General features: G+C 35.2%; 1 protein-coding gene across 6 annotated transcripts; it reads left to right on the forward strand.

Moving 5' to 3' along the window:
• Window positions 1-319: 319 nt before the first annotated feature.
• LOC102630498 (probable serine/threonine protein kinase IREH1) lies at window positions 320-22429 on the forward strand. Of its 6 annotated transcripts, none has more exons than XR_008051817.1 (18): window positions 321-1259; window positions 9090-9154; window positions 9247-9429; window positions 9529-10914; window positions 12674-12846; window positions 12994-13240; window positions 15066-15158; window positions 15241-15381; window positions 15522-15614; window positions 15782-15986; window positions 16333-16418; window positions 18723-18811; window positions 19813-19864; window positions 19978-20034; window positions 20126-20299; window positions 20405-20482; window positions 21914-22090; window positions 22187-22429. XR_008051817.1 is itself a non-coding variant. In XM_025092452.2 (18 exons), the coding sequence occupies exons 1-17, from the start codon at window positions 566-568 to the stop codon at window positions 21995-21997; spliced, it is 3900 nt and encodes a 1299-aa protein (XP_024948220.1). In that variant the 5' UTR covers window positions 321-565; the 3' UTR covers window positions 21998-22010; window positions 22187-22429. The 6 variants fall into 6 exon arrangements, 1 of the variants encoding a protein (XP_024948220.1); XM_025092452.2 differs by having other exon boundaries at window positions 21914-22010; XR_008051828.1 differs by having other exon boundaries at window positions 322-1259; window positions 9093-9154.
• The last annotated feature ends 2128 nt before the right edge of the window (window positions 22430-24557 follow it).

The following is a 24557-nucleotide window of genomic DNA, read 5'->3' on the forward strand; positions in this document are numbered from 1 at the left end:
GTAATCTAATGTGTAATCAGTATTAAAAAAAAATTACAAACTAAATTTAAGACAAAACGATGGTGCAATTGTGGTACTATACTACAGTTGCACCCAACTATTAAATCCAACCACAGTTGTCACCATAACTGAATTCAATGGGTAAAAATAACTACGATACTATAACTGAATTCAATGAGTGAAAGTAACTGTGGAATAATACTTCAGTTGAACTATAACGAGATCCCCAAATTTAATCCAATCCAATAATTTCGCATAAGATCGGGTCGGATCGGACATTTTGCCCGCGAGTCAGTTAAGCCTGCTGTAGTACGTACATTTGACATTTACCACCTGAGTCACAGTCTCTTCCTTCCATCTTTTGCTTCAACTCCTTTTCTCACCCTCTCCATCCGTTTCATAATAACTCTAAAGGCAAAAGCCAATCCCCTCTTTCTCTCTCTCTATGTCCTAGTCTGTTACAACTTACTCTTGTAGTTCAATGTTACCAATAGCATAGCAGCCCTGCATCTATGCTAGGGCTGCTGCAGCTGCTTAACAGAAAAAAATAAAAACCCAGATAAAAATGGTGTTTAAGAACAAGTTATTCTTCTCTTCAAAGAAATCATCAGACTCTTCGAGTCCAGATGGATCCAACAGTCCCCGATCTCTGAGATCGAATTCGCCAATCCGATCCGACAAGAAAAAGCCCAAATCAACCACATCCAAAGACGAGACTAGTACTAGTAGCTTCAGTGCTGTTGCCTGTAGACAAACCCAAGTCAAAGATGGAGTGAGAAAGAAGGAAATCAAAGGCAAGGAAATCATTCCAACAACTAAAACTACAACAACTCCGGCGAAACCCTCAGTTTCCAAATTAAACAAAGGTGGAGGAGAAGTGCCGAGTTCGGTGTCTCCTATACTGGCATCTTCGTTAGGACTCAACCGGATCAAGACTAGGTCGGGGCCCTTGCCTCAGGAGAGCTTTTTTAGTTTTAAAGGAGATAAAGGTTCCGCCACAACCAGTAATTTATCGAGGCCTGGACCTGGTGGTGGCGGTCGTTATAGCGATGGAAACTCAAGCTCCGGCAAGTCAGGTATTGGTGGCGGGAAAAAGAAGGAAATGTTAGATATGATGGAGAGTTTTGGTGTTGGCGATAATGTCTGTAATTCTAATAGTAAGTCAATTGGTGGTGGCGGTGGTGGCCTTTCTAGAGAACAGACTCCTAATTTTCTGGCAAAGTCCCGTTTGGTGACTGGTCAGTCATCTTCTGAAGCAGGTAATCTATTTGCTTTCACTTTTTTTTTAAAAATTTTTTTAAAGAGTTTTAAATGGTTGATTGTTTAGCTAGAATGACCTACATATGGAGTTAGTTATATTTAATTTTATCTGCCAAGGACGACATAAATGATTGTGAAAACAAGGATGTCTCTAGACAATGATAATTTAGGTGGTTTGCTATCTCCAGTTTTATGCCATCTTTTGATGCCATGTTATAATTCTTGCTCTGTCGTTAGATTATATGCTGATACTGGTTTTAGGAACAATGGAATTTAGGCCAATTTTCTTATTTATGCCTTCTGAGACTCTATTTTGGCTGGATTCTGACTATGTTTAATGATCCTTTTGGCCACTCACCTTGTGTTCTATTCATCACGCTTATGCTTGGAGGAATTAAATTAGCTAATAGGAGTTATTAGTTTTATTAACTTATGGGAAATTGATATTTTTTGGAAACAAGAAAAGATATCTGGCCATTTAGTTTGATTTTTGCTCTTTTCATGCTTTATGATATAAATCTGAGGTGCATTAGTACTTTTGGAGTATAACCTAGCATCCCGGTATTTATTTGGACTATACTATGTAGTGTAAAATTTAAATGTATTTAGTTTACCGTTATTTAACTCAGTATATTCCTTAAGAGTTTCAAGATATCTTCTTCTTTGTTTATCATGACTGGGAAGTGTCAAAGGTATGACATGGGTGCTGTGTTATTTTTGTAATTTGTTTTTGGAGAGGGCTTATAATTGTCTATTTTTGAGTTGAAGTATACTCTTTTACAAAGTCTTTTGGAATGGAGCCCTCCTAGGCATTATGGGGCAGCTAGTTCACCAATAACTTCAGTATAGTGAAATTTTAAAATCATTTTTGTAACATTCTTAGCACACTGTAGTAAATGGCAAATTTGACACGATATATGGTGGCTCAAGAGGTTTGCAGATTAAGCCACGTACGTCTTATAGTATTATCTCAATAAACCCTCTCTGCCTGTTCATTTTCAGTTACAGCCTGATTTTTAAATCATTTTTGAAACATTATTAACGCAATGTAGTAAATGGTAAATTTGACTAGATATATGGTGGCTCAAGAGGTTTGCAGATTAAGCCACGTATGTCTTATTGTATTATCTCAATAAACCCTCTCTACCTGTTCATTTTTCAGTTACAGCCCGATGTTGTATTTTTACCTTGAAAGTCCATGATAAGTGATATCCTTGAAAAGGAAAAATTGAGAACAAAAGAAAGAAGAAAGATGAAAAAGAAGGAATATGTGAAATGCTGAAAATTGTGTTTAGTATTTATTGACATTATGAAAGGCGCTCACAGCAGTCGCTTGCAATGCCTGTTATGACAGTCATTGGCTTCTCGTAATGCCAGGTGACCTTTTTTCCCCATTCTCCTTTCATCCTCCAGATTGAAAACTTTTGGGTTAAGGCTCTCTTTCTTTGTGAATTAAACTTACTAAAGAAGAGGATAGGGAATTGCAGAATTGAATTTATTCTCTGCTCTTTTTCTTAGTATACATGAGACCTATATAAATAGGTAAAATACTATGCACACAAAAGGAAACCAAATAATTACATATTATACTTTCCTATTTTATAGTGTACACTACATCTATCATATCACATCTACAGCTGCCATATCCCTAATAATATGCTCATGATCCTGACTGAATAATCTCTCAGAATTCCAACACTTCCCCTCAAGCTGGCTAGAATATATCTTCCATGCTCAGCTTGCTAATTAAGTAATTGAACTGCCCTTTGTACAGACCCTTTGGGAGAACATCTGCAATTTGCTCTGCAGTGGGTATATAAGACATGCAAATCATACCTTCTTCAATCTTCTCTTTGATAAAGTGCTTGTCAACTTCCACGTGTTTAGTCCTATCGTGAAGAACCAGATTATGAGAAATTGCAATTGCTGCCTTGTTATCACAGTGCACTTTCATTGGTAAAATACTTTGAATTTTTAAGTCTTCGAGTAATCTCTTAATCCACAACACTTCACAAATTCCATGAGCAACTGACCTGAATTCAGCGTCAGCACTACTTCTTGCCACTACATTCTGTTTTTTACTTCTCCAAGTAACCAAATTCCCACCAACAAACGTATAGTAACCAGAGGTGGATTTTCGATCAGTAATGCTCCTAGCCCAGTCTGCATCCGTGTAGACTTCCACCTGAAGATGTCCCTGTTTTTTAAACAATAGACCTTTACCAGGAGTTCCTTTTAGATATATTAGGATTCTGAACGCAGCTTCAAAGTGTTCTTGTCCTGGTGAATGCATGAATTGGCTCACTCTACTCACTGCAAATGCTATATCAGGTCGCGTATGGGATAAATAGATCAGCCTTCCAACAAGTCTTTGAAACTGTTCTATGTTCCGCACTTTCTCAGCTTTAGCATGTTGGAGGTTCAAAATGGGATCTGTTGGGGTTTCAGCTGCTCTACATCCAAGCAAACCTGTCTCACTAAGTAAGTCAATGGTATATTTGCATTGAGTAACAAATATACCCTCCTTGGACCTTGCAATCTCCATGCCAAGAAAATATTTCAAAGCTCCAAGGTCCTTTATCTCGAAATCCTTAGCAAGTTCCTTCTTTAATTTGTCCAGCTCGCATCTATCATCATCTGTTAAGATTTTGTCATCCATATAAACAATCAAGATAGCTATTTTTCCTTCCCTCGAATGTTTATAAAACATAGTATGGTCTGCTTGACTTTGATAGTAGCCATGACCTTTTACGACTTTCCCAAAATGTTAAAACCATGCCCCTGGTGATTGTTTAAGGCCGTACAAAGACTTTTTTAGTTTGTAGACTTTTCCTTCACCAAATTTCTTCTCAAAACCTAGAGGGAGGCTCATATACACTTCTTCTTCAAGATCTCCATTCAAGAAAGCATTTTTTACATCTAATTGATGTAAGGGCCAATCATAATTTACAACTAATGATAAAAGTACCCGGATAGAATTCATCTTGGCAACAGGAGCAAATGTTTCTTGATAGTCAATCCCAAGGGTTTTTGTAAACCCTTTTGCTACAAACCTTGCCTTGTTCCTTTCAACACTGCCATCAGCTTAACATTTTACAGTAAACACCCATTTGCACCCTACAGTTTTTTTGTTCCTCGGTAGGTTCACCAACTCCCAAGTACCATTCTTTTCCAAAGCATTCATCTCTTCCATAACTGCTAACTTCCAACTCGGTTCATCAAGGGCTTCCTTGATAGTTCTTGGAACAAACAAGTCAGACACATTAGAAATAAATGCTCTATAACTATTGGACAGTCTATCATAGGATAAATATTTTGCAATGGGAATTTGGGTACACTTTCGAACACCTTTCCTAATGGCTATAGGAATATCATGATCTTTTGGTTCAATAATTGAAGGGGATAAAGATGAAGGAAGAACAGAAACATGATTAGGATTAGAAGGAACAAGACTAAGGTTGAAATTACCTGAATCACTTGGACCTTTTTCCAGAGATTCCGATTGACTTTGTGGTAAAATGGTTGGCTGGTCTTTATTCCTCTGCCTAGTCCTCTTTCGAGTATAAACCAAATACTCAGGTTCAGGAATATTTTTGTTCTTCTGTAGTGTTTCTTCCCCTGTTTGTGAATCAACTATGTTTGGTAAAGTTTGGCTAGTATTTTGATCAGCCTGTTGTTTTGTTTGTTTTTCAACATCTAGAGAAAGAGATAAGAGAATAGGTTTTGGTAGCGGATCCAAAGTTGTTTCCCAAAAATTTTCTCCCTTTCTCTCTATCTCCCCCTGAAGACAATTTTTGGAAAAATAAGACTGATTTTCTAGAAAAGAGACATCCATGCTTAAAAACGTTTTTTTTTGTTTGAGGATTATAACACTTGTATCCCCTTTTGTTTGGTGCATAACCAATAAAAACACACTTTTCAGCTCTTGGATCAAGCTTGGATTGAAATTTGCTAGGTATATGAACATAGACAATGCAACCAAAAATTTTTAATGGCAAATCTGAATTAATTCTACATGTAGGAAATGTTTTTTTGAAATAATCTAATGGAGTAACATATTGTAAAACACGAGTAGGCTTTCTGTTTATTAAATAAGATGCTGTCAAAATTGCATCTCCCCACAAATATTTTGGAATATGCATCGAAAACATTATGGCTCAAGCCACTTCTAGTAAATGCTTGTTTTTTCTTTCGGCAATGCCATTTTGTTGAGGAGTATCAGGACATGTAGATTGATGTAAAATGCCTTTTTCTTCAAAAAAATTCCCTAGATGTTCATTGAAATACTCTTTCCCATTATCAGAACGAAACAAACAAATTTTTTATTGAAATTGGTTTTCGACCATTTTGTAAAAAACTTGAAACATACTTTTTACTTCAGATTTGTCATTCATTAAATACACCCAGCAAAGTCGTGTGTGATCATCTATGAAAGTAATAAACCATTTTTTTCCATCCCTAGTAGTGATCCTAGAGGGACCCCACACATCACTATGAATCAAATAAAATGGTTTGGAGGCACGGTATGGTTTTGTCAAATAAGTAGCTCTATGGCTTTTAGATAAATAGCAACTATCACAATGAAGAGAATAACAATCCAAATATTGAAACAGTTTAGGAAATAAGCGTTTTAAATAAGGAAAATTAGGATGTCCTAGCCTAAGATGCCAAAGCATTATTTTTTCATGAGCAGAAATTGAACTAACACTACCACCATAGCCTTGAGCAGTTTTATTCTCGAAAGGATTGCTAACAAAATAATAAAGACCATGGACCATTTTAGCACTGCCAATCATCTTCCCCGAGTTCCGGTCTTGGAATTCACAATGAGAGTCAAGAAAGACAACACGGCAGTTAGAGTCTTTAGAAATTTTACTGACAGATAACAAATTGCAAGCTAATTTTGTAACATGAAGGACAGATTGAAGAGTTATTTGATTAGAAATTTCTATTTGACCTTTTCGTACAATAGGTGAAAAACTACCATCAACAATCCTTACTCTTTCATTTTAATAACAATGTGAATAATTACTGAACAAACTAGAAGAGGAAGTCATGTGATCAAATGCTCCTGAATCAATGATCCAGGGAGCAGAATTTAGACTACAAGATAGAGCATTAGGATCGCTACCTGTTTGTGCTAGAGCACTACTGGGAGTACTAGATAAAGAGTTGGACTTTAGCAGTTTCAGAAGCTGGTCCATCTGCTCCTTATTGAATGGACTTTTCTCAACTTCATTTGTATAGGAGGTTGCTTGATTTGGTTTGTCACTCGGCTTGTTGCTCTTCCAATTAGCAGGTTTCCCATGGATCTTCCAGCAGTTGTCTCGAGTATGGCATGGTTTATGACAAAAATCACACCATATCCGAGGTTTTTCATTCTGCCTTTGCTGATTGAAAACCTTATTTGCAGTTGCATCTGATGCAACCATGGCTGAATTTTCAACAGGGGCAGCAACCCCCTTCTTTCCAAGCATTACGTTCCTGCGACTTTCCTCCCTTCTTACTTCGGCAAAGACCTCACCAATAGCGGGTAGAGGTTGGCGAACAAGAATCCTCCCCATAACCTCATCAAAATCTACATTTAATCCAGCCAAGAATTTATAAACACGATAATCTTCTACCATCTTTTTGTTGTGATTGTAGTGTGCTGTTGATTTCCATTCATAGTCATTAAACAGATCTAAATCTTGCCACAGCCTCTTCAGAGAATTGAAATACTTGGTGACGTTGTCCTCTCCTTGGCGAAGTTCACCAAGCTTTGTTGTCAATTCATATATTTGGGACAGATTTCCCAAATCTGAATACATCTGGTTTACATTATCCCAGACTTCTTTGGCTGTTGGGTAACACATGTAATTGGAGCTGATATCTTCCTCCATGGAATTTACTAGCCATGTTATCTCCATAGAGTTTTCAGCATCCCAAGTTGCATAAGATGGGTCTCCTTTTGCTGGTTCCTTCTTATCTCCAGTCAAATATACATCCGGACAGACTGGGACCAACGCAGGAAATTATCACCATTCAGTTTGATATTAGTGATTTGTACAGAGTGGGAATCAGAAATAGGGACATGGGTTTCTGTGGTCGTCAATGGGGCAGTTCTGAAAGGAGTAGATTCAGATGTAGTTTCTGACATGGTGGAGCAACACTAGTTCCCCTTTATACATATATATGTGTGTGTGTGTGTGTGTAAAAGTCAGAGAATAAATCCTTGCTCTGATACCATAAAGAAGAGGAAAGAGAATTACAAAATTGAATTTATTCTCTGCTCTTTTTCTTAGTATACATGAGACCTATATAAATAGGTAAAATACTATGCACACAAAAGGAAACCAAATAATTACATATTATACTTTCCTATTCTTTAGTGTACACTACGTCTATCATATCACATCTACAGCTGCCATATCCCTAATAATATGCTCATGATCCTGACTGAATAATCTCTCAGATTTCCAACACTTACTATATCACCAAGTTTCAAGTAAGGTGATGAGTTTAGGTAGTAACATGAATTTTGTGAGATTATTTATAAAAAAATTACTTTGAAGAAAGATATATTGTGGAAGAGGACTTAGCTATGGAAGTTGATTTTGAGGACCCAGAATTTTGTGGTTTTTGGTTATATAGTCTTTATTTTTGTATTTTGACATGGACATGGGTTCAGGAAATTTTATAAAAATGGCAAATATAAAGCAATTGAGCTGTATGGGCATGGGTTCAAAAAAGTGAAAAATTTGAAGATTAAATGGTGAGTAATTGATCACTGCACTAGCATAATTGAATTGGGATTCCAAAAAATTAGAGATCTGAATTTTAATTAGCACTTTTGCAAGAGATTATAGTATTTAGGAAAATGAAAGATTGGAATTTTAAGAAGCATTTTTACAAATGATGATAGTCTATTCTGCTTACGAGTTGGGAATTTATGGTGTATTAACCAACAATGTTTGTTAGTTTGTCTGATTTTTGTTCAAGAGAAAAAGAAAAGTCTTTTGACACTCCCATAAATTGGCAATGGATCAGACTGGGCAGATTGGATCATCTGGAGTTCATGTAGGGCTTCAGGAAGTAATGCAGAAATAAATATGTTCAAGTAATTCTTGTGAAGTCTTTTATGCTAATCATGGTTAGGAGAGATGACTAGTACATATGGAACAGATACTAACAGAAACTAGTGTGTGTATTTAGAAAGCGAACATTAAGCAGTTTATATTATTTGCAGTAGATATTTACTTTTCTCTGTTAGTGGTCCCCATAATTTCTCTCTGTTTCTCTCTTCCTGTTGACTTATGGTGTTCAACCTAAAGATGTTCTTGGATAGTTACCATGAGTTTGTTAGAGAATCTCATTGCTATTTTCTCTGTCGTTGGCTTTCAATCATTTCTCTGTGTTTGTATGTGTGTTTTCATTTAATATTGGTTTAGACAATTACCAGTATTTTGCTAGACAAGCACATTGCTATTTTCTCTGCCCCTCACTCGCCAGCCATCACCATCATTATCATTATCATCTCTCTTTACTTACCTTGTTTGGTAACTCACATAGAAGACTGGATTTCTGTGTACATGATAATTCATTTCTTCAGTTGTCTTCACCCCTCTTTTTGTTGTGCTCTCTGCATTTACTTTTGGGCTGTAATATTTTTCCTCATTTGGTTTTGCGACTCTTTCAACTTTGCTTTCATTAAGAAGATTGGTATCTGTTTGACATACCATGCAATACTTAAGTTGATCCAGATATGTCTAAGATTACTTTAAAGTGATTTGGAAAATTTATTTGATCTCTTTTGCAATTACTATCTTTGATACATAGTATTATCTTAGCAGCACAATGTGAATCCTCATGGGGCCCTGCTGGAAGCTTAAGTTCAGATGTTTGTACACCAGAGGTACTGTTGAAGGGATCATCATTGATGCTCTTCCTGCATTCGTAGTTTATGTTCTTATACAATTCTTTTTTTTCTACTTGTCATGTTTCTAGACTTCATATGATTGTGAGAACCCAAAGGAATCTGAATCCCCCCGTTTTCAAGCTATACTCCGTCTCACTAGTGCTCCTCGAAAGAGGTTCCCTGGTGATGTGAAAAGTTTCTCGCATGAGTTAAACTCCAAAGGTGTACGGCCTTTTCCTTTTTGGAAGCCTCGTGGCTTAAATAATCTGGAGGTACTTTCGTTCTTTTGTATTTTTTTCCCTTGCTGGCGATGGGTATATTGTGGTTTCAAATGTAAAATTTGTATTTAAACTGTTTGCTGCTTTATGCAGGAGATCTTGGTTGTCATTCGAACAAAATTTGATAAAGCAAAGGAAGAAGTGAACTCTGATCTGGCTGTTTTTGCTGGAGATCTTGTTGGAATTCTTGAAAAAAATGCAGAAAGTCATCCTGAGTGGCAGGAAACTATTGAGGACTTGCTGGTTTTGGCTCGGAGCTGTGCTATGACGTCACCTGGAGAATTTTGGCTTCAGTGTGAAGGCATAGTTCAGGAACTGGATGATAGGCGTCAAGAACTTCCTCCGGGTACGCTGAAGCAGCTTTATACTAGGATGCTTTTCATTCTAACAAGATGCACCAGATTATTGCAGTTCCACAAGGAAAGTGCATTAGCTGAAGATGAACATATGTTTCAGTTTCGTCAGTCCAGAGTCCTACATTCTGCAGATAAACGAATCCCTCAAGGCACCCTAAGGGATGGGAAAGGTTCAACCATTGCAAAGGCCTCGAAGGCAGCTTCAAGTAGGAAATCTTATAGTCAAGAGCAACATGGCCTCGATTGGAAGAGAGACCATGCTGTAAAGCAGGGGAATATTCTTTCGCCTCCTGGTGATGATAATGCAAAGAGCTTGGAGTCCTCTGCTGCCAGAGATCGAATGTCCTCTTGGAAGAAACTTCCATCTCCTGTAGGAAAGATCATGAAAGAAAGTCCTACATCAAAAGAGCAAAATGATGGTAAAGTTGAACCTTTGAAAAGTTCAAATATCAGAAGAGGACTTTCTGAGATCAATTTGACAGCTAAGCCATCTGAATTTCCTCCTGCTGCAGAAACTCTGGAACATTCGTCTAAGCACCAACATAAAGTTTCTTGGGGTTATTGGGGAGATCAACAAAATATTTCTGATGACAGTAGTTCAATAATTTGTCGAATTTGTGAAGAAGAGGTCCCAACATCACATGTGGAAGACCACTCAAAAATTTGTGCAATTGCTGATCGATGTGATCAGAAGGGTCTAAGTGTCAATGAACGTCTTCTCAGAATTTCTGAAACTCTTGAGAAGATGATGGAATCCTCTGTACAGAAGGATATCCATAACGTTGTTGTAGGTAGCCCAGATGTTGCAAAAGTATCAAATTCAAGTGTGACAGAAGAATCTGACGTTCTCTCTCCGAAATTCAGTGATTGGTCCCGGAGAGGCTCGGAGGACATGCTTGACTATGTTCCTGAAGCTGATAATTCTGTTTTCATGGATGACCTGAAGGGTTTACCTTCCATGGCATGTAAAACTCGTTTTGGTCCAAAATCGGATCAAGGAATGACGACATCATCTGCTGGCAGCATGACTCCTAGGTCTCCTTTATTGACACCAAGAACCAGTCAAATAGACTTGCTATTGGCAGGGAAGGGTGCTTTGTCTGAGCATGATGATTTCCCACAGGTATCCTTTTGCCTATTAATTCGTACAAACAATTATCTTTGTAGTACGCTGCATCGTTCGACTTCTGTTTTTCAATCATTCTCTATTTTGATTTTGTTAGATTATATGAATTTATACTCATGGGGCATATTCGTCTGTGTACAAAGTGTTGAAAACAGCTCCAAGATCTCTGTATGTCTGCAATATATTAAGTGCCTAACTGTTGTTCTTGGATAACTTTTGACTGCTTAGAATATAGTGTTTGGGTCGATATTTGTTTGGTCTTGGATGTCTTCTTGGTTTGCTGTCCTCGTGTTCTCTGTACTTTTTTCATACCATAATTTTATAGTGCAAAGTCATATCATGATAACATTTTAGAGTGGAAAAAAGAAAGAAGTCTTAGGTGGAGTGTGTTATTGTTTTCTAACATCCATTTTATGTTTTAAAAAAAAAATGTGAAAAACATGTTTGTTACACTATTTTCACAAAATGCCAAGGGAAAAACAAAATTTCCTTTTTCGAACTTTTGTGAAGAAAATTGGAAACACCATTGGTGTTTTCAGCTTTTTTTTCTTTGTGGAACATGGATTCTCTCAAGGTGGTACGTATTTTCCTTTTCACTCAATGACAAGACTCTTTTATCCTGATATACCTTACATGCAACTATTTAAAGTTGTACTATGCCCTATTATAATTTTGTATTTTCTTATATGAAGTGAATGCCATGTGCGGCCCAATGGTTTTCAAGTAGCTTTATTTGGATGGGCATCTTAGTTCGAATTTTGGGGGAGGGAGGGCTAAAATGTTGATTTGGGCTTAGCCCACCCTCCAACCTTCGAAGAAAAAAAAAATGGTGAATGCCAAGTGTCAAATTTACATCAATAAAACCATCTAAACCAAATAATTGAACACTGCCAAATGTTTGTGAAGGCAACTTGATAAAAAATATGTTTATAAACATTTTTAACAAACTTTTGATAGACCTATTTGTTTTCAGGTTTCTACCAGATGCTCGTTCATTTTTTTTTTCCTCTCTTCCAAATATTGTTCCAAAACACACTATCAAACATGCGTTTAAATCCAAAAACTTCAAATCTAAAACACCTCATTTTAAAAAATAAGTTTAGGAAAAACTATTTGGAAAATGATATCAGATGCACCCTATGGGAAGCATTTCCCTGAAATGAGGGAAATATTAATCTAAATGGTCGCAAGGTTGATGATTTGCCCATTATCCTTGGTAAGCTGCTTAATGCAGACCCATTCTTGCAACCATTTTACCGACATCCAAGGTAATATTGCGGTTGCCATAAATTGAGAATATAGAAGGCTTCTATACATTGCAATCAAGATTTATGTAAGACTTATTAGCTTCTCCACCATTCTATTAGCCTATTTGATAAAACTGCTCATGTTCCTTTGTTAAAGAGTAGTGTGATAGAGAAATATGGTTCAGGAGTGTAATGGTTAACTCGAGGACAACCTGATAATTGTGTTTCTGAATTCTGGTGACAAAACATCAAGAAGTTATTATATTCAATATGGTTTTGAGGTAGAAGTGTAGACCGATGAGTACACTGAATCTAATTTATGCCAGAGTATTCAATAAGATTTCAAGTAATTGCATCTTTTTTTAATGAGTAGCTTACTACTAGAAGGGTATTTACACAATATACATTCGCTGTACCTATTTTATCATAGTGCTTGCTATTAATTATCGATAAGTTGGTATACAATTTGAAATACGACAGCATTGGGCTAAAATTCCCTGATGACGCAGATGAATGAACTTGCTGATATTGCAAGATGTGTAGCAACTACGCCATTGGACGATGATAGCTCTATACCATATTTGCTATCTTTCCTTGAAGACTTAAGGGTTGTAATTGACCGTAGGAAGTTTGATGCACTTACAGTGGAGACCTTTGGTGCTCGTATTGAGAAGCTGATTAGGTGAGCATTATGTCCTCTATTTGCTGAGCACCTCAATCTAAACTGGCACGTTTACCTTTCAAAGCAAGAGTTTGCTATTCTTTTTGTAACTTTTATAACTAGAGATCATGAAGGGTTTGATTGGGACTTGGAACTATGATTATGTAGGGAGAAGTATTTGCAGCTTTGCGAGCTGGTGACTGATGATAAAGTTGATATTACTAGCACTGTAATTGAGGAAGACGCTCCTTTGGAAGATGACGTTGTTCGTAGCTTGAGAACAAGCCCCATACATCCTTCGAAGGACCGTACGTCTATAGATGATTTTGAGATAATAAAACCAATCAGTCGTGGGGCATTTGGACGGGTTTTCTTGGCAAAAAAGAGAACCACCGGTGATCTTTTTGCAATAAAGGTACCTACATTTCATGCTGTTCTGTAATATTTTTTCTTATTTCCCCTCAATTTTTTATCCTTTTTGTTCTAATGAAAGTGGTTCGCAATTTGATTCACTATTGACATTGCTTCAGCTATTTGACAACATTTGAAGTATAAAAGCTCAATTTAGTAAAATTCATGATATTGATATCTTTTGCATCCTGTCTCTTCAAACTATTTGTGACATAAGTTTGTCATGGTTATTGGGGCAGAATCTCTCTTTATCTCCTTTTCTTCTCTTTTCAATTTCTTTACATAGTTAGGTCTTTGTTTGTAGCTTTAATCCGGGCCGTCCTATATTGAAACCTTCGTGCGGACATGTGTGAAACTCTTAAAAAAATTATTTCGATAAGCTAATTCACTGGAAAGAGGGCACAAGTCCTCATACTCTAAAAATTTGTATTAATTGCACATCTATATAGACCCCATTTTCTTTCTATTAACTGAGTTACAGTTTCCCATTAAAATTTAAACATAATTCACGAACCTCGGCTCAGCTTAATTTTTATACATTGGTTCAGCACTAAGATGCAGTTCTTTGGCCTTAGTATGGCAAGTAGAGGACTTGGATGATATGAATGATCGGATGTAAAAGGTAACGCCATGGGAATTGGTCGATAGGAAATGTGACCTTACTCGTTTTGATTGATGATACTTGCACACTCATGCCTTAGCAAAACAAGACCCCTATTCTTGCCTAGCTGCTTCTTTATATTTGACTATTTAGAATCCTAGACTTAAGAAGAAGCTCCTGACTCAGAAGGGTCTTACGGAAATGAATGACAAACCAATATGGATGTGCCTCTGGACCCCAATGGGAGTGGAGGCTTGACGAATTTGAGAAGGTGGATCTTCCAAAGCCTTTGTTTTTTTAACCTTCTTTTCCTTCTTGTGGAGCTGATCAAAGAGAGGAGGAGATGAGATCAAATCCTGCTTCAGATTCCTTTCGATGGAAGGAAAGGTGGGACCTCGGAACCATTAGTGGAGAAGCTTAAAAGAAAAAAGACGGATGTTTTTGTTGTTCCAGATATGAAGGTTTACGGACTTGTATTGATACTTATTATGACATTCTGTACATTCATTGCAGAATTTTTATTCTTGTCATGCCAGTTTAAAGCAAACTCAGTATGATGTTACGTCGTTAGGGTTAAAAGTTGATTTGTTGATTAAATTGGTTAAACTGCCTTATTTGTTTCAAGCTAAAATTGCTAATACTATGACATGAACTCTACTGAGGTGCCACCGAAACAAGTTGATATTATAGAAATCTTTGAACAGCATTGCTTTACCCAGCACATGGTTCGTTGGAATTGTAAATTAGTAACTTGCAGTTTAGATTTTTTTTTTTCCGAAGTTTTAATCTGGGATATAGTCCTTTTTTTTCCCTCAAAAAAAATATTCAGGATATTGTTTTTGTGGTAGAATAGTTGGCTTTTTCCTCTAGTTTGGCTTTTACCATTATGCCTCTTTTTTCCTTTTGCTTTATTCATTCATCTTGGTTATATTCATCATAACTCGAAGTGTCCAATCATGTTTTGTTTATTGGACAACTTCTCTGGTTTAGTTTTGTAAACTTAAGTTGTCTTTTTTAACTTGTAGTATCTGCAATGTTACTTTATCATTTATTCTACTATGTTTATTTTGTTTTCTTTCATCATTGCAGTATTTAGCAAGTCAGTGCTGTTTGGGAGGGCATTTAGAAGTTTATATCTCTTTCTGGCAGTAATATTGTTGTTTGGTACACTGAGTTGGTCTGGTCTGAATAGTCCAAACTTGATTGTTATTTTTGCCATATATGTTAGGTTCTCAAAAAGGCAGATATGATCCGCAAAAATGCAGTTGAAAGTATATTAGCAGAACGCGATATTCTGATTTCAGTTCGCAATCCTTTTGTGGTGAGCGGGTCTACCTTGCGAAGTGTTTTGCATCGATATGGAAATTGTTATCCTCTTCTAACATGAATGGATGCTGTATCAGGTTCGGTTCTTCTATTCATTTACATGTCGCGAGAACTTGTATCTTGTGATGGAGTATTTGAATGGAGGGGATTTGTATTCGTTGTTGAGAAATTTAGGCTGCTTAGATGAAGATGTTGCTCGTGTATACATTGCAGAAGTTGTATGTGCTTTTTCTTTTTCCCTCTCTTTTGCCTATTAGATTTTTTTTTTTCCTATCCAACTCTTATTTAGATCAATAACTTGTCTAATTTAAGTTTATTCTCTCTCTCTCTTTTGGGTTTGGGTTTTTCTTTTCCCCAGGTGCTTGCTTTGGAATACTTACATTCTCTGCGTGTGGTTCATCGTGATTTGAAGCCTGACAATTTGTTGATTGCACATGATGGTCATATCAAGGTAACAAATTTCTTTTTTTTTTGGTTCGCCTTGCAGAATGTAATGTGTGTGCATCTACTAAACTCCTCACTTGTAAATCTGGTTTTAGTTGACAAGCACATACTATCCTAGTCAAACATTTCCTGACTTGATCTCTAACAAGAAGGTCCTTTATTTCCTCTGAGCAGTTGACAGACTTTGGGCTCTCAAAGGTTGGTCTTATCAATAGCACAGATGATTTATCTGGTCCAGCAGTTAGTGGCACAACTCTTCTTGGGGATGAAGAGCCGCAGTTGACCGCTTCTGAGCATCAGCAAGAAAGGCGGAAGAAACGTTCTGCTGTGGGCACACCCGACTATTTGGCACCAGAAATACTTTTGGGGACTGGACATGGTTCGTATAGCCTTTTTTGACTTTAAGGTGCAATAATTATCTTCTTTGTCATTTTATTTCTATTACTGAACTTCATGCTAAATAATGGCAATTCTTAAAGAAATATTTATGCAATGAAAGCTCAATGATGCTAGATTTGAATGATTTATACTGGTAAACTATTTATTTTTGTTCTGTCCAAAGTTTTAGTAGTTTAGAAATGAAAATTGCCATGAAGTATGATTTTTTTTGCAATTTTAAAGCCATAGTGACATCTGATTATCTTGCTTTTTCTTTTTCACCTGTCAAAGCTTGTTTTCTTTAATTATTTTATTGACAATATATGTAATATATTCATTTTCATCAGGCACAACAGCGGATTGGTGGTCTGTTGGCATCATTTTATTTGAATTGATTGTTGGCATACCACCCTTTAATGCTGAGCATCCGCAGGTTAGCACGCTTCTGAGAAAATGCCAGTTATTGTAAATGCTAGTTCTGTTTGTTTTTACTCTCTTTGATGTAATGCATTTTCTTTTATCCTCAGTTTCTTTGCATTTCATTTGGATATCATTTGTTTATCTCTAATATTTCGTTTCTTTTTCTCTGTCCCTATGTTTTAGGTTGTTACTGCCTGTGTATATATTTATGGGGATGGATCAGTAGACCCCTAAAACTACACTTACTTTTACACTAATTTTATATTAAAAGCATATCAGTGGTAAAGATTTAATGGTTTTAATGCATGTGATGTGATGATGACATGGGTATTTATCATTAATTGAGGTTTTAATGCATGTGATGTGATGACATGGGTATTTATCATTAATTGAGTTAGTGAGCTTTCTCTCTCTCATTTATCATTCTCCAACCTTTCTTTTTTTTCCCCCTTTCTCCCTGACTTCTATTTCTTTTGTAACTTTATTTTTTATTCATCTCTTATCTTTTATCTATTGATTTCTCTCACAGATTTGTCCAAATGCAAATGTCTTTGAATTAAAGTTAAAATAAAAAATTTAAATCCCCAAAACTTGTAATCGGAAAGCCACCAGGGAAAACACCCCCCCCCCCCCCCCCCCCCCAAAAAAAAAGTGTATATTAGTTATTTTTTTGGGGTAATCTATATTTTGTACATTTTTGAATGTCAATCTATAAAATTTATTTACATCTTCTAATCTGCCAAATTTTAAAAGAGATAAAATAACAAAATAACAAAAAAGGAAGGAAAGGAATAATGGCAATAAAGAGGAGGTAAAGAGTGGAAGATGTTATAAAACATTGGGGAAGAAGATGGATGGGAGGAGAAAGAAGAGAGAAAAAGCGTGCAATAATACTGTCCTAATCATAAAAAGATAAGGCCTAAAACTAGTGTAAAATTAATTGTACTAACTTATGTGGGTCTGCTAATCCATCCCCTTATATGTATGTACAGAGATTATCTGATCTTGATGTTTGGATCTAGTAAATTATCTGTACCTATTATGACAAATCTAGCTGCATTTAATGGTTTAAATCAGACTTACCAAATCATTTTGTTTACAGTCATCCATCTGATCATCCATTTCTCTCTTGTTTTTAGAGAGCTCCTGTTGAAACTCTAATATTCTCTCTCCATTTCTTCCCATGTCTTAGAAATGGCTAGGACAGATAATGAGTTCTAAATGCTTACATATTGAGGCCAGTGAAATGCTTCACCTTTTTATACATTGACTCTCTGCTCTGTTCCATGCTAGAAGTAGAAGGATTCAAGCAACAAACTAAAATACTTATCCATTTCAAAATGTTCTAATATGAAACTCAAAAGCAAATACACAAAAATTGCTCTGTCAAACTTGATCATAGATTACAAATTGTGTGAAAATAGGAAGTCTGCAAAAATTGTAAGCTGAAAGCTTTTGTTATTTATTTTGGATTAGAAACTTTTACTAAAATCTTACAGTACGTCAAAGACCAAAAAACTTAAAAAGAAATCATGCACTGATAAAATCAAATTTCCCGTACAATTAACTTATTTGTGCCTCCCAAAACAGCTTTCACACCTTCAAATCACCAAATAGCCCTCAGTGCATACCCCATCAAAAACCTCAAGCCTCTTTTAGCTGTTTATAAGCAGGCCTTCTAAATCTTGTACTTGCAAATTTGTTGAAGGTGCTACTTTTGTTTGAATGTTTAGAGAAACAGTATCTTAATTATCAGATCAATGGCAGGGAAAGGAAAGAGTTATTGAGCTAGCTCAAATGACAGGAATATGTACATACATACATGTATGTATATATATATATATATATATATATATATATATGTACACAATATTATTTGTAAGAAACTTCGAAATAAATTAATAATGATAGATTAAGGTTTCAAGGTGGACTAGAAATACACACAGACTAGATACAAAATTATTTTTAAGAAACTTAGAAATAAATTAATAATGATAGAATAAAGTTTCAAGGTGGACTAGAAATTCACACGGACTAGAAACATCAGTTACGTCTTGATTCACTCTATTCTTATATAACTGTTTTGTTTGATTGAGCTCTTAAGACTAATTCTTATTTTCTGTTTTGATTCCAGCAAATATTTGATAATATTCTTACTTAGAAATAAATTAATAATGATAGAATAAAGTTTCAAGGTGGACTAGAAATTCACACGGACTAGAAACATCAGTTACGTCTTGATTCACTCTATTCTTATATAATTGTTTTGTTTGATTGAGCTCTTAAGACTAATTCTTATTTTCTGCTTTGATTCCAGCAAATATTTGATAATATTCTTAACCGGAAAATACCTTGGCCTCGAGTACCTGAAGAAATGAGCCCTGAAGCTCACGATCTGATTGATCGGTAAGCAAATCTTTTGATTTATGTTATGTGGTTATTGCTATTAGGCACTTCACTTAATTACATCATTGGTTATCCGAACCTCTGGCCTATTTAGTTTCTTATCATGCATGCATGGAGGAATGCTTTATTGTCAGAATTATTTTTCTCCTGGCTGTAAACCCTTTTTGGTGCTATATTGGTAATTAAGGTAACCTGCCCAGCCCTCCACACACACCCCCCCCCCCCCAAGCCAAAAAAAATCACATATATGAAAGGTAACCTGCCTGAATATGACTAGTAACTTAGACGCGTCCATGCTTTTACTGTTTTACGTGTTCAGCACTATTTGTGTTTTTACCTGTATTTTTGCAAATATTTCTTCCTTTTTTTTTGGCTTTTGGTAATTAAAATGGTTAATCTCACAGACAACCCAAGGTTTGCCTTAAACACACAGCATTACTCAAGTTGGATCACCTCTGCTGTCAAGTGCCATTAAGAAAAGTTATTGCTGATGGAAATCTCGTATATGCGCTTTGATATAAGATATATGAAAATTAAGTGATATTATACTGCAACTTTGCAGAGATACTTCATCTTACAAACAGTATCTTGATTGAAACTTTTGGTGTAGTTGCTTCTCAGTCTTCCAATGAATGTGTGAGCACGGTCATTAATATGTTATTTACCCTTTAAAACATATTTCCTTTTATGCAGGGTGAACCCCGTTTTACTCCCCTTTTTTGCTTCCTCTGAAGGAATCCTTTATTTAGTACTGAATTTTCTTATGCGATATTTGTTAATATGCTGTGCTGTAAAGAACACATTCTTTACTAAGATACATTCTCAGGATTTATTAAGATTGACGATTTAGTACTTCTAACTAGTTGATTCTTAAAGATTTTTTACTGCTTCTGTTAAACTGTTACGCGTTTTCTTCATTTTTGAGTCGGTTTTCTTGTAATAGAGGCTAGTTCTACTGAACTGGTAAAGTTTATATGGTTGCCATTGCATTTAATTTCCAGATTTTTGACCGAAGATCCTCATCAGAGACTTGGCTCCGGAGGCGCATCAGAGGTGATCTTGGTTCTTTGTTCAAGTGTTTGATTCTTGTTTTTTAAGTATTTGGAATAGATGTTTGCCTACTTTCCTTAGATCCTGAGCTAATACAAGTGAAATACTATCATCAGGTGAAACAGCATGTATTCTTCAAAGATATCAACTGGGACACACTTGCTAGGCAGAAGGTAGTGACTGTCTTGACATCATAAAGTATGGATGTCAATTCTTGCTTTTTCAGGTCTTAGATTGACTAAATCATCTTGTCACTTTTCCCAGGCTGCATTTGTTCCAACTTCAGAGAGTGCACTTGATACCAGTTACTTCACAAGTCGCTACTCATGGAATACTACAGATGAAAACATATATCCAGCCAGTGACTTTGAGGACTCCAGTGATGCTGATAGCTTAAGTGGCAGCAGTAGTTGCCTGAGCAATCGCCAAGAGGAAGTGGTATATAGTCCTAAAAATTAGCTTAATGGAATTGATTTGTGCAACTTTCAGTTCTATTATGGGTACATATTCTTTGAGGTTGATTTACATAACAAAACTGAACAGGGAGATGAATGTGGAGGTCTTGCAGAATTTGAGTCAGGCTCATCTGTTAATTACTCATTTAGTAATTTCTCATTCAAGGTAGGTTTTCCAGTCTTTTTTGTTAATTTTTCATTACATCTGTTTACTAACTGCTTGCTCAACACAATCTGTTATAAACTTTCTTCATTGTTTTCTTATAAGATCAGAGAATAAATAGATTCATATAAGAAAAAAATAATATATATATATTTTTTTTTCTTTACAAAATTGCTTTTCTATTTTATGAGTTTCACTACGACCCGCTATGAGTACTTGACTGTATGATTTTATTACCATTAAATATATTAAAATGTAAAAAATTATCGGATCTTCTATGGCATTATTTGTTGGTTGCTAGTCAATTATTTGTTATCTTCTTTTGGATTAAATTGCTCTGTTTCTTGTCGTTAAAACAGAGGAAAATAAAGGGCTAATTTTATTTAATTAGCACATAAAGGTTAATGCGAGACTATTTGTACCCATGAATATAATACTTTACTCGCCATTCTTTTATAAAATATGTTATCACTAAGTTATCCTTAATGAAAATTACTGTTTTGGACAAAGAATTTTCAATGTATTCTGTAACAATGAGATGTTTTCCTTTGCGGTCATCTAAAATTCATTTTCATTATTTTCATGATTGTCCATTTTATCTGTCATTGTAAATCTATATTCATTAAACTTCAAAACCGTTTCTTCAGTTTAATTACAACTAAATGCATATAATTCTGGTACTGGGATCTACTTTCAATTTAAGCATTATTTTTCTCATATACTTGTACAAATATGTTGTTTCCTTCTTTTTTTTAAATTTTATATAATACAGTTGTTTTCTAATCATCATACTTTGATCCCACACTAACTCTTGGAGGTTTGATTGAGTTTGTTTCACAAATAATGCCAGTGAACTTTTTATAGTCTGTGGACATGAGAAAATCAATCAACTATATTTCTGTCTTTATTTTTCCTCTTGGGATTCAATTAAGGGACAAAAACAATTAAGGGATAACAAAGAAGATCAGAGGAGGTAGAAAGAATTTTGTAGGTGGAGATAATGATAGAATGACAAAATAAATATGCAATAAGGGTTACTTCTCAAATGGGTGACAGGCTTACTGAGTAAATGGGTGTAAGGAGTAGTATTTCCGTTTCAAATATAGCCCCTCCCAAATATTTTTTTTTTTTTTTGTGGGGGGGGGGGGGGATTTTTTTTCATTTATAAATATCTGCATTATATAATTTGCTGAAGCTCTGTTTTTCTTTCTCGGTAAAAGACCTTTGGAGTTGATGTTGACTCACTTAGCAATGACTTTGGTGAAACCTGCTATAGCATTTTAGTTATGAATTGTGTTTATCCCCACATTATGGCATTCTGTTGAATATTTGTTTTATTTTATTTTGGTTTTATCCTGACTACTTAACGCTGTCATCCTCATACAACACTCCCAACTTTTTCTTCTCTAATTCTAATCTGCTTGTCATTATTAGAATCTGTCCCAGCTTGCATCGATCAACTATGATCTACTTTCTAAGGGCTGGAAGGATGATCCACCAAGAAATCCTAATGCATAACGAGTATATCCTGGTATTACTATTTTGCATAAGTGGATGAGGTCGTATTTTGGCCATCTCGTTCAGCAGTGTTGTTTGTATACCTTTGTACATGTATGGTATTTGTAGTTCTTGTCATTTTCAGTTTTTAGTTCTTTTTTTTTCAATAATATATGTTCTCAATTTAATTTTGATATTTTACGTTTTCAGAGATAGAAGAAAACATGAGATAGAAACCGCTTCGGGATGTGGTCTTTCTCATATAGGTAAAAGCTTCAGGCTTGGGTTTCAATCTTTCATTTGAATTTTGTTTGAAGCATTGATTACATACATTGTTGTAACAAACTTACAAAACACACCTACAAATGACCGATGCTTACATTCTGGTCTGTGGTGCGTACCTTCCTGATTTTTTGATCCACACCAAATGAGAACACATCCCATTGTGTTTAATTCTCATCTAACATGTTGATTTTACATTTTCTAATCTCTGTAGTTTCTTTGAATTCTTATGATGCTGGTCTTTTTTCTAGTTTATATGCTAGTAGGTTGAAAAATGTCTGTCAAATTAATTAAATTGCTTGAAATTCAGAGTGAATCTTAATAGTTAATACTTGGGGCTAAATGTAACCAGCAAAGGGACTGTTTTCAATTTCAGTTTTTTTTTAAACTTGGAGATCATAACGAAGGTCTGTTGTGCATCTAGTTAAGATGTTGGCTGGAGCCTAGGGTTTCTTTTCATATTACTATTATATTACTTAATTCATTAAGTTGTTTGGAGATTTTTGTTTTGGTTTCGTAGCTAGGGACAGTTTATTGTTATCCTTTTGGGTTCGGTCGGTATGGCCAAATAGTTCTTAATATAAATTTTTAAAGTAATATGTTTTATTAATAGGATCTACAATCACTTACAGCCTTTTTATGTCGCAAATTATGTAACTACTTGAACTAGAGAGACTTTTTTCTCCTAACATTCTTGCTCTTTTTCTCATCATCTTATGATAGTCATTTTTGGTATTGAATAATGCATAACGGAGAAAACAATTGAGTAAAAATTCAAATGTGCAACAACTTTTTTTAAGGTAACTTTGTAAGATTTAAGAAATTATTAAATCAAGATCTAAAGGTACTTATGCAAAGACAAGGCCTAACTTTAAATTACGTGTAACAAGCGTTTTGTAACGGTAGGAAATAAGTGGTGAAATGGATAGAAAAAATAATTGAGGTAACAAAATATCGTTCTCTCTAATTTTTTCGCTACCCTAGCTGAGCTCCCAGTTGCAAATTATAGTTCATACTTTTGATATTTAAAAAATTGTTAGTGGAGAAGAAACTGAATCATCCAAAGGCCAAATGCCTTGGGCAAGGTCTATGTTCAGAAATTATTGGCACTTGTATAGCTTGGAAAAATTCCTTCAGCTGCCCACGAGTTAATTTCTGTTTTTTGCGCCGAGAAGAGTACCTAGCAATGGACAGAAACTGATACGAAACCCGCTAATAATTGACACAATCCTAATTAATTTAGTCTCTAAGGTTGAATTTAAACCTAAAATTGAATGGAATTGTGATCCGATGCTCAACGAAGCACGAACCTTGGTATGTAAGGATGCTATAATCAGTTATGCATGATCTGATTGATAAGTCAAAAGCTTGAAACGTCACGGAAATTTGATAAGTTCAAAGAGTTTGTTTTTAAATGAAAGAGAATGAACTCTCTCACTAATTGTATCAAAACTAATATGTCTCTATTTATTGTATGGGAGTATATTATATAGGGTTGTTTACAAGAATTTTTAGAAATAAATCCTAAACCGAAATCAAATTGGAATTTTAATCTAAAGCAAATAAAGAAAAAAATTTAGATCAAATCATAATCCTAATTTAAGCGAATAGAAAAGAATCTAAATCAAATGAGAATACTAATCAGCTTAAATGCTTTACATCAATTAAAATGAAAACTCGGCAAATAAAAGAGAAATAACTAATTTAATTCTCCAATAGCCTTAAGAAATGAGAAAACAATTTAAAAAGGAAAGTGGTATATTTTCCCGCCATAATTTGTAAGTCAACTTCCTATTTTATGGAAGTGATTATTTGGAAACTTCAAAAGGTTGAATTGTGCATTTATCATTTGTAACTTATTTAACGGGTCTCCACGAATTTGATCAAGTACAAGTTGCTTGAATCAACCCATTAAACACTTCTTTGAATATTTTTGCTTGAGCTATTATAACGGATCCGATAGGAATTTGAATAAGATCTCAATATACTTCATCCCACATACTTGTGACAATTTTGTCCTCAATCTCATCAGAAACGATTAGCACATCCAAAAAAGACAAAACAAATCCCCATGACTGTTTTATTTTATTTCATTATTAATTCTTTTGATTTTTATTCTGAAAATATATATTTTTTCATATATATTATGTGGCTTTATTTTCAAAATAAAACAGACATGGAAATTTGTTGTCATTTTTGCGCTCGTTTCTGATGAGACTGAGGACAAACTATCACAAGTATATATATACATAAAATTTACGAGGCTTTGGATGCCATGAAGCATGAAATGCATGATGCC

Source organism: Citrus sinensis, chromosome 1 (genome assembly GCF_022201045.2).
Source record: "Citrus sinensis cultivar Valencia sweet orange chromosome 1, DVS_A1.0, whole genome shotgun sequence".
NCBI classification, from domain to species: Eukaryota; Viridiplantae; Streptophyta; class Magnoliopsida; order Sapindales; family Rutaceae; genus Citrus; species Citrus sinensis.

Bases quoted from the DNA above. Each gene is read 5' to 3' on its own strand.
- LOC102630498 (XM_025092452.2), top strand. From the start codon at position 566: ATGGTGTTTAAGAACAAGTTATTCTTCTCTTCAAAGAAATCATCAGAC. The intron at 12,847-12,993 runs GTGAGCATTATG...ATGATTATGTAG, and splicing joins CGTATTGAGAAGCTGATTAG to GGAGAAGTATTTGCAGCTTT. The intron at 16,419-18,722 runs GTTAGCACGCTT...CTTTGATTCCAG, and splicing joins TTAATGCTGAGCATCCGCAG to CAAATATTTGATAATATTCT.